This window comes from Lactuca sativa, chromosome 4 (assembly GCF_002870075.4).
Source record: "Lactuca sativa cultivar Salinas chromosome 4, Lsat_Salinas_v11, whole genome shotgun sequence".
NCBI classification, from domain to species: domain Eukaryota; kingdom Viridiplantae; phylum Streptophyta; class Magnoliopsida; order Asterales; family Asteraceae; genus Lactuca; species Lactuca sativa.
This window is the reverse complement of record NC_056626.2, coordinates 225996501-226006794: the sequence shown is the minus strand read 5'-3', so window position 1 is coordinate 226006794 and position 10294 is coordinate 225996501. Positions and strand designations below refer to the sequence as shown.

Sequence of the window (10294 nt, the reverse complement as noted above, 5' to 3'; positions counted from 1 at the left end):
AATATGCATAACTCCCTCAATTTAACTTTTTTTGACCTGAATCTTTTTTCTTCATGTAGATTAGGATTTGTAGTTAAGTTTAAACTATAAAAACATTTGATTTGGTTAAAAATTGAATGAGTTACAAGCCCCGCAAGGAAGGGTGTCAAATCAGAATTTTTTTATGTTACGACAATTAAACGTAATCTAACTTTGTTGTTTAAATGTGCATAACTCACTCAATTTAAGTTTTTATGACCTGAATCTTTTTCCTACACGCAGTTTAGATTTTGTAGTTAAGTTTAGACTATAAAACGCCTGATTTGGTTAAAAATTAAATGAGTTACAAGCTCCGCAAGGAAGCGTGTCAAATCAGACCGGTTCCAAAATCAAAAATCCGGCAAAAATCGGACCCGGAACCGAAACCGGTAGAACCGGAACCGATAGAACCGTCGGGCCGGTTCGGTTCTTGATTTTGGCCGAAGCCAGTTCCTGGATCGGGTATGGTTCGGGCCGGTTCCGGCCGGTTCGGTCCATTTGCTCATGCCTACTTGGGCATAAAGATCTTTCTAAGATATTGTCGCCGCTCGTTGCACCAGATTTGTTTTCCTTAACTCCTTGTTAAACACAATCAGAATCATATCTATAAAGAAACATAAACATCATGACTGCCGTCAAATGTCATCACCGCTGTTACCTTACTACTTCAGTGAAACACCCTTATGTCACTTCAATCTTTTTCTTTATGATGTCTACTCATACACCTTTAGGTATACATCAGATCTGATGTATTTGTTCATATTCAGGTTAGATCTGGGTGTGTATGTGGTGCATTTTACAATGACCAATGATGGTTCCAACTCCATATTAGATATGGTATCCGGTGATATTGTTTACATAAGGAATTTCAAAAAAAAATGCACATAACGTTTTTGATAAAATGCCTAACTAAAATTTGATAAATTAATAAGTTATGAATTTATTTGTGAATGTGTGTTTTTGATATATTAAGTTGTGAAGATGTATATTTTTTATTTTATATTAAGCTTCGTATGCGTTGCATAAATATTGTGAATGGTTTATTTGCTCTAATGAATATTGTTTAATAATATTTAAATGTTCTATTTGATCTCATGAATATAGTGTAATAATGTTTGAACATATTGTATTACGCTGTGGTTTTCGTTTATTAAACTATGAATTGACTGTATTAAAATTATAAATATATTGTATTAAGTTGTGAATTTTAAATGAATTTTTCGATAACTATGACTAATTAAATCAATTTGTTTATTAAACTATGCATATAATATTTTTACTGCGTATATGTGCTGATTTAAACGTGAAAATGACATTTTTTTGCCAATTTCACTAAACAAAAGGAAAAACAAACAAGATTTTAATAATTCATGAGATGTATCTTTGTTTTTCAAATGAAAGACTATGATTGGTGGGTTGTAATTTCTAAATTGTTAGAATGACAAAACAGATTCTTAATAATAAAGTTTAAAAACTCCGTTCTTATAGTTGGAAAACATTTTGGTTCCTATTTAAAGCGTATTATATATATATATATATATATATATATATATATATATATATATATATATATATGGGTTCGATTGAGAAAAAAAATTTAGAGTGAGGGAATGAATATGGACCACTTATTTGGAATCTGCCGCTTAAGCGATCCAACGTACTGGATTAACGGAACATATCATATTCATATATGAATACCTATATTCATATGTAAATAAATATAACAGAAGTGATTATTTATATATGGATGTGACAATGGTGGGTGGTGGTGGAGGAGGTGGTTAGTTGTAGAGGTGGTGGTGGTGGTGGTGGTGGCAGTTGTGGTCAGTGGCGGTGGTTATGGTGATTGGTGACAGAGGGAGGTGGTGTATTTATATATGGATATTACTCATCATTCGTCAATCTGGTGTAAATGATTTGTTGAGAATGCTTTCTTCATTTTCAACTTTTTTTATTTGTTTCTTAATTAAACTTATATATAAATATTTGAGAAGTTTGAATTTTTAAGAAAAAATAGAAAAATATTGAATTATTAAAATTAAATTGTTTCTTTTTCTTCTAAACTTAAACAAATAATCTAGTAATCTAGATTAATAAACAAAGGAAACTATTGAGGTTTTCATGTAGAAAATTTGAAATTAGAAGGAAGTCAATTAATGAAATTGATATGCATTTATTATTACATTTATTGTAATTACTACATTTAAATATTATATGAAAATTAATAAAATGAGAAAAACCATAAAATGTCATGTGGAAAAAAAATTGAAAATAACCATAAAATGACATGTAGTCAAATCAATTAGAATGTGATATGTGGCAAAAAGATATTTATTTATTAGAGTAGGAGATCTCAATTGAACTTATATATATATATATATATATATATATATATATATATATATATATATATATATATATATATATATATATATAAGTGTTATTATAATATCTTTTAACTACTCGTGGTACGACAAATCTGGTTTGAAGTGTCACATATGGTTGTTGGATTTCAGAAGTGCTATAATGCCAAAATGGTCTTGTCCTCCGGTGTTTCATGTCTGCCCCTGTCTATACATAGTGGTTGCAAAGTATTGTTCAACACTTATAAAATAATAACGCTCGTAATTAATCGCGATGAATATTAGACTAAAATCTAGTAGTAATGATACTAGGTTTCGTCAAAGAAAAATAGAATTGTTAGAAGCGAAGCGCTACCCGAGTTTGGAATCATCACTTTAACAAGTAAGTGGATATTCGCTTTCATCTTACACATAGATATGAAGTATTTTAATATAAATTACGTATGTGTGTATATTATATGTGTTCTTGATATCTATGCTGGATGAACAAAATATACTTGTTTTATTTGATTTAAACTGTATATATATTTTATACCTATAATTATGATGGGTAAGGATGGGTAGATTAAAGATAAGATGAGATGAAAGATGAAAGATGAGATGAATGATGAGAGATGAAAGATGATATAGATGATGAGAGATGAAAGATGAGATGAATGATGAGAGACGAAAGATGATATAGATGATAAGAGGTGAAAGATAATGAGAAACGATTACCCAAGTGATGACCCAAGCGATGGCCCAGTCATCTAGCAGAGTATAGATAACAACCACAGACTATTCTAGATCGTCCAGTGGAACACTACCAGGCTCGCAACCTGTAGGTGTTGTGAACGATGTGTTCACCAGACGTACTCTAAAAACCCTGGCAACTATGGACTTAGTGCCACATCAAACGAACATTAGCAGCTATGGACTTAGTGTTTTACAAATGAACGTTAGTAGTTATGGATTTAGTACCCTATAGATGAACATTAGCAACTATAGACTTCGTACCTAACTGATAACATTGAAAGCTATGGACTTAGTGACTGTTAGATGTACCCTGGAAGCGATGGACTTCGTGCTTATTCCTTAGGACAATCCTTAGGAATGAATGAATGAAAGAATAGATGATTCTAAGGGTATATCTTTCAGAATAAAGAAGATAATGGGGATGGGTAACTAGGTTAATTATTTGATGATAAAACATAATAAATTTATTATTATGGGTTGAAAACCCTATGTACTCACCAGGTTTTTCAACCTGACCCACTTTGTTTATTTGTATGACAAGTGTCGATACGAAGCTACATTACACTGAGAGATTAAAGGAGATTTAGATCGCTAGTGTAAATGAATGTAAGGTTTGTTTATGCTTATGTTTTTGTATAGACGATGACATCCGAAAGTATTAATATAAACAAAATACATTTCTTCGGAAATGCTTTGATAATATATGTATCATGTTTTTCTAGGAACAAATATTGCAATATTATTCTTTAAAATGAGTACTCTGGTTTTCAAATAAGCATAAATAACATTTTTAAAATAACCGTGAATTTGAGGATGTCACAAAAAATTTGCAGTGTTTATGTGAAGTTTAAACAATTACAAGATTGTTAAATTACAAAAGAAGCATACGTTCCTTGTGCCTGTAAGACTTAAAGCACAAAAAGAAAATTGAATCTGTACTCAAACTTAAAGCAAATGTGATTCTAATTATGTATGTTTACCTAAAATTGTAAGAAATCGCCTAATGTTGTTTACTTCTTCGGTGTTGGTCTGTTTGAGCGTGAGACTGAGCGAGAGGCAGGCGGTGAGATTTTGAAGCTTGGAGGCGGAGAAAGTCTAATGTGAAGGGTGATGATTGTCTAAGGAGGTAGAGCAGAGGTGATGAACGAAGAAGGAGGCACAGAAGACCGGAGGAGCCAAGGATGCACGACACTATGAGCGAGAGGCAAGAGATAAGAGCGACGGAGGTGTGACCGTATGTGATTGAAAATTAGGTAAGATTTAGGTTTTAGGGACTTCTTTTTTCAGATTTCCCCTGAATTCTTTTTTCCCAATTATATATATATATATATATATATATATATATATATATATATATATATATATATATATATATATATATATATATATCTACACTTTAACTTTATTAAATTATCAAATACATAATTATATATATAATTTAATTATATAATAAATTTAGTGGTGCGGTTTTGGTAAATTTGGCAGGGTTTTTCAAGTTAAAACCGTACCGCACCATGCTTTGCAGTTTCGGTATTTTGCGGTTTTTCCGTAGGGTAAGTGCGGTTTTTGGTGCGGTTTCGGTTTTCTGTTTTCGATTCTTGCTCACCCCTAGCAGCGATGGTGATGGTGGTTAGTGATAGAGGGAGGTGGTGTATTCATATTTGAGTATACTTGTATTTATATTTATATATGAATATTAATCATCATCCGTTAGTCTGGTACCCTGGAACGTGACGCGGTAAAAGTAAATAATTGGCTGAGAATAATTTCTCTAGTCTATATATATATATATATATATATATATATATATATATATATATATATATATATATATATATATATATATATATATATATATATATATATATATATATATATATATATATATGCAGTTTTAGAAACTTAAGATTTGTGTTATTATAAAACACATCAACCCTAAACATGGAGCTAAATTTCACCTACGGAGATATGATCTTTTTGAAAGCATAAAGAAAACAAAAGAACAAAAAAATCATATTCAAGTGTCATGTTATGTCATCTCTTGGGTTGTTTCCCACTCTCTTTCTCTCTCTCTCTCCCTCTTTCTCCCCATCCATATTTTCTAGCTTCATCTCAGGCAACCAAGCTGTCCCTTGTTGGAACCTCTGAAACACCCACCCACCACCCACACCATATGCTCTAATACTACGTAAACCCTAATTCTTTCTCTAACAAAGTAGGGTGCATGTTTCTCTTCCGCTTCTACTACTTCAGGTACACCTTCTTCTTTGTTTTTTGGCCCACAATCAAGATCCCTAAAAGCACACACTCAATCACACACATAATTCCTTTTCGAGCAAATCTAATCACATGAGATACATATATCTGGGTTATGCACCCATAAATCAGATTTATACGCTCTTGAGTAGACCCTAATCTTTCATAATTTTGTTGCAGACCCGTGTTCCGCCCAATCTTTATGAAAAGTTCATTGTCAATGAGTCGCTTTTACCTACAAATAAGAGTATTTTTTATAAGTAGATTAAACTAATTAAGTTTCAAATTTTTTTATTGTTTTGAAGCATTTAAGAAACCACATCTGTATTTAATAATTCATTTGAATTTTTACCTCAAAATTTAATTCCAAACATCTGAACAAATTCAAGCTCTTTGGATAAGCAAAATTAATTTGTCAAATTTGTCTTTTTTTATTTTTTTTATGAGATGCGTTCATGTATTTATGACAAAAAATTACATTTCTTGGTTTAACAAAAGAATGGAAATCCTAGTAATAATTTATGGGTATTTATTCAAAGCATGTTTTTTTAGGGTTTAATCAAGAAGCATTAATGGAGATGAGTGGTACAGACAAAGAGATAAGAATGCAGACTTCTTCATTTCCATACAACAACCATCAGTTAATTCATGAATCCTCTTCAGAAATCATGGATCATGGGTCCGACCCAGATCGGTTTGATGGGTCTGGAGCTTCAGCTACACCAATATCAGTCGGATCTAGGCTCTTAAAGTCACCTCCACCGCGGTACCGAGAGTGCTTGAAGAACTATGCGGCCAACATCGGTGGGAGTATCACCGACGGATGCGGTGAGTTCATGCCTTCAGGCGATGACGGAACCCTAGAAGCACTTAAATGTGCTGCTTGCAATTGCCATCGTAATTTCCATCGCAAAGAAACCACCACGGCCGCCGCCATTACAGCCGGACCTTTTCTCCAGCTCCCTCCTCCATTACCCTCCCACTCACCATTGTTCAACAGCCACCAGCGTACGTCAACGTCAACAGTCTCCCTCCACCACAACCCAAACTGGGTATCCTCCATCAACGCTCCCCCAGTCAGAATAGCGGTGGGGGGAAGTGGTGCTGCAACGGAATCCTCGAGTGAGGAGCTCTATTTCACGGCGGTGCCGCCGTATGGAGTGGCGAAGAAGAGATTTAGGTCGAAATTTACGCAGGATCAGAAGGAGAAAATGCTTGAATTTGCAGAAAAGGTAGGGTGGAGGATACCAAGGGAAGATGATCCAGAGGTGCAAAGATTTTGCGCAGAGGTTGGAGTTAAACGACAAGTTCTCAAGGTCTGGATGCATAATAATAAAGCCATTTCTGGGAAGAAGCAGGTTCCAGATTCCAATGAAAACATTGATTGATTGTACGTTACCATTCAGTTATGCAGTAGACTGTTGTAGTGTGAATAGGGAGTTGTGACTCTATCTTGTTGTTTTCATTGTGTTTTTAATAATTTTATGGATTTTAATCTAAAAACTAGAAATATTTTATTGAATAAATGAAAATTCTGACGTTCCATTTCTGGTTTTAATGAAATATATCTTGAATCTTGATAATTGAATTCTGAAGCTACAAATTACTTTATTTTGTCATTTAAAATTTGGTTTATTTTGTCATTTAAAATTGACCAAACATTCATTTCTTTTCAAATCGTTTACGTTTGTTAAAAGAGCATCCTCTAGGGGCCTTAACAAGAAGAAACGAGGGTGAGGTGACACGGTTCAATACCGTCTTAACGAGGAGAATACCAACCCCCCTGGCTCGTTGTATCTCATCGGTTGAATCTCGTGGCCACGGAAACGAGTTGAAACAGGAAAAAAGTAACCGTTGCTTATGACCGTTTGCAACGTTCAATTTTCAAACAATTTTTTTTTTACTATTTTACCTATAAATATTACTTTTAAACAATTTTTTTAAACCTTTCTCTCATTCTCTCTATATTTTATACACATATTTTCTTAAAATTTCAAAAAATGGAGCAAAACCCAAACACCCCCCCTCCATCATCAAACCCAAACACAACCTCGTCTCTCGGATTTGCGGGGTATAAAAATTATTTCAACATTTTATCGTCTCAAAGCTCACCACAAATCTCATACCAAGACGCCGCTTTCAATCTCGCTTCACCGCCACTGCAATTTCTCAACTCACCTTACATTCAATAAAATCAATTTGGTCAAAACTCAAATTTACAACAAAATCTTTTCTCTACTTTTGGTTCGATGCAACAAACAACCAACCAACCATCGCCTACAACACAACCATCGGTTCAAGTGGAAGTGGGATGTAGTAAGAAAGGGAAAGGGAAAGGAAAATCAATAGTGGTAGAAACAGAAAATGCTGACGTTCCACAATGGTGGACACCGAACGAGGAATACGCTTTGACGGCGGGTTGGTGTGCTACTTCAAAATCGAACTTTGCGGAAATGGAATGAAAAAAGAGCTTATTGGGGGGCGGTGCTCGACAAGTTTCACGCTATTTTAAAGAAAAATTTGTATCGCAACAATGACATGTTGAGCAGCAAATGGGGTATGATAACTAAGCGATGCAGCAAATTCAACGGTATTTACAACCGACTTGAGTCGGAACAACAAAGCGGAACCAACGACTTCGATTTGTTCAAATCTGCTAAGGAACAATATCGGGTTGAAATGGGTCATGTTTTTGACTTTGAAATATCATGGGAATTTTTGCGAGCGAATCCAAAGTGGAATAAAATACCTACATCGTCGGAGGTTCAATCCAAAAGGTCTCGCAATTCTAGCTCAGTCGACGTGTCAGACGCACAGACTAACATTGACCTAAATGCCGACGATGATGAGATCCCGGATGATATCCAAGAGATATCCCCACCACGACGACCGCCCGGACGCAACAAAGCAAGGCGCGCTGCAAGACATGTGGAGGAGATGGAGACGAGAGCAAAAGAGGCGGCGGAAATGAGAGTGAAATTCGACGAGCACAATTTATTTATAAAAGAAAAAAATGAGTTGAAACGTCGTCATTTGGAGTTCCTGGAAAGGTAGGCACGGGAGAAGCAGGAGCAAAAAGAGATTGAACTAATGACACATCAGTTGTCAATTCTTCGGACGAGCGAGGAGGGTTTGGCGCCTGCTGATCTAACGGTGCTACAAGCGATGAAGGAATAAATTAGGAAGAAATATTTGGGTTAATTAGGATTCTTATGTGGTTTTAGTAGTAATTTGAATGATATTTTAGTTATAATATTAGGTTTAAAATTATGTTTTTTTTAATTGTAATAGTAATTTTAGATTTTAAATATTATGTCTTTTTTTGTTTTTAAAATTTTATGTTTTATAAAAAATATATTCATGTTAGTGATTAAAAAAATACAAAAAGAAAAAAAAAACGAAAAAAAAGAAAAAAAAAAGTAAAAAAAAAGCGAAAAAGAAAAAAAACAATTTCGAAAAAATAAAAGTAAAAAATAAAACATTTATTTTCAAAAAGTTGGTGTTGCATCTTGTTGCTCATTTCCCCACTTGGTGTTATGACACCACTTTGCTTATATGTCATATGAGGTGGCACAACTTGGTGTTGCACCTTGTTACCCACACCTAATAATCTAACCAGCGGTTATATTTTGCGTTAAGGAACTGACTTTAAACAATAACAAACTATCAAAAATTTACAAAACGTAGTAATTGGTATTTTTTTGCATCTTTTATTGAGGGTTAAGGTCATTTTTGTCACTTAACTTTTGATTTTGTGCTTATTTTGTCACTTAACTTATTTTAAGTTTTAAAAGGTTATCGAACTTTTGGATTTCTGCTCATTACTCACTTAACTTTTGGTTTGGTCATTTAACTTTAAGATTTGTGTTCATTTGGTCACCTAACTTTTTAAATTGTACTCATTTAGCCACTAAACTTTTAAAAAAATTTAAAAGTTTAGTGACTAAATAAGCACAATTTTAAAAATTAGGTGACCAAATGAACGCAAATCAAAAAGTTAAGTGACTAAATGAGCACAAAGCTAAAAGTTCGATAACTTTTTAAAATTTAAAAATGGTTAAGTGACCAAATAAGCACAAAACCAAAAGTTAAGTGATCAAAAAAACTAAACCCTTTTATTAATAATTACTATAGCCTTTGTAAACGTTTGATTATTAATTTTTTATTTTTATTTTAAAAAATATTAATGGTTTCATATCACTGCAGTTGACATAGATTTTAGTGTTGATAGTGTACATATTTTATTAATATACATTTTAGCATCCAATTTTAGAAAACTAAGTAATCTAACCACTTAAGATGGATTTTTGGTGACATCCCAAATTCTCAAACCAATTTACTAATTTTAATATAAAAGAAAAAAATGTCAATTTCATTCTCAAAGGTAATCAACTAATTCTTTACATTATAAAATTCGGCATAGTAACACTAAGTACAAAAATTAAAATAACACAAAAATAGATGCGATTCAGTCACGCGTGTCATTCCCTTTGTTACTGAAAGTAGTTGAAACATTATCTTAAATTTTAGAAAACTTTGGTCCTACGATAAGTGATCCAATATTCCTCCATTCTGCTAGATATCATACAGACATGAGACATGGATTAGAATCAATCTCATTTTCTAAGTTTTGTTTACCGGTTTCTGATTTGTGATGACGACATAAGACTTCAAATTGAACATATTAATTGAGTCATGGCTGGGCCTAGGACTATAAGTCAACACCAAATCACCGAGGGGGCCAAAGATATCGCTTTTCCTGTTAGGTGAAAAGGAACGAATAAAATTTGACTTATATGCTTGTATCCTTTACTCATCAAATCATACATGATACTACATTTTATAACATCATATTACTGATGTCTGTTTGCAACACCAATGCACAACTAACTTGGAAATTACAACTCCTATATCTTCGTTTT

At 33.2% G+C, this 10294-nt stretch overlaps 2 protein-coding genes across 3 annotated transcripts; both read left to right on the top strand.

Moving 5' to 3' along the window:
- The first annotated feature begins 5019 nt into the window (after window positions 1-5019).
- LOC111890311 (zinc-finger homeodomain protein 2) lies at window positions 5020-6917 on the top strand. Of its 2 annotated transcripts, none has more exons than XM_023886453.3 (2): window positions 5020-5369; window positions 5925-6917. In XM_023886453.3, the coding sequence occupies exon 2, from the start codon at window positions 5945-5947 to the stop codon at window positions 6758-6760; it is 816 nt and encodes a 271-aa protein (XP_023742221.1). In that variant the 5' UTR covers window positions 5020-5369; window positions 5925-5944; the 3' UTR covers window positions 6761-6917. The 2 variants fall into 2 exon arrangements, with proteins under 2 accessions (XP_023742221.1, XP_023742222.1); XM_023886454.3 differs by having other exon boundaries at window positions 5912-6917.
- A 993-nt stretch (window positions 6918-7910) lies between these two features.
- Window positions 7911-8426, top strand: LOC111890292 (uncharacterized). Its single transcript, XM_023886436.1, has one exon. The coding sequence runs from the start codon at window positions 7911-7913 to the stop codon at window positions 8424-8426; it is 516 nt and encodes a 171-aa protein (XP_023742204.1).
- Window positions 8427-10294: the final 1868 nt, after the last annotated feature.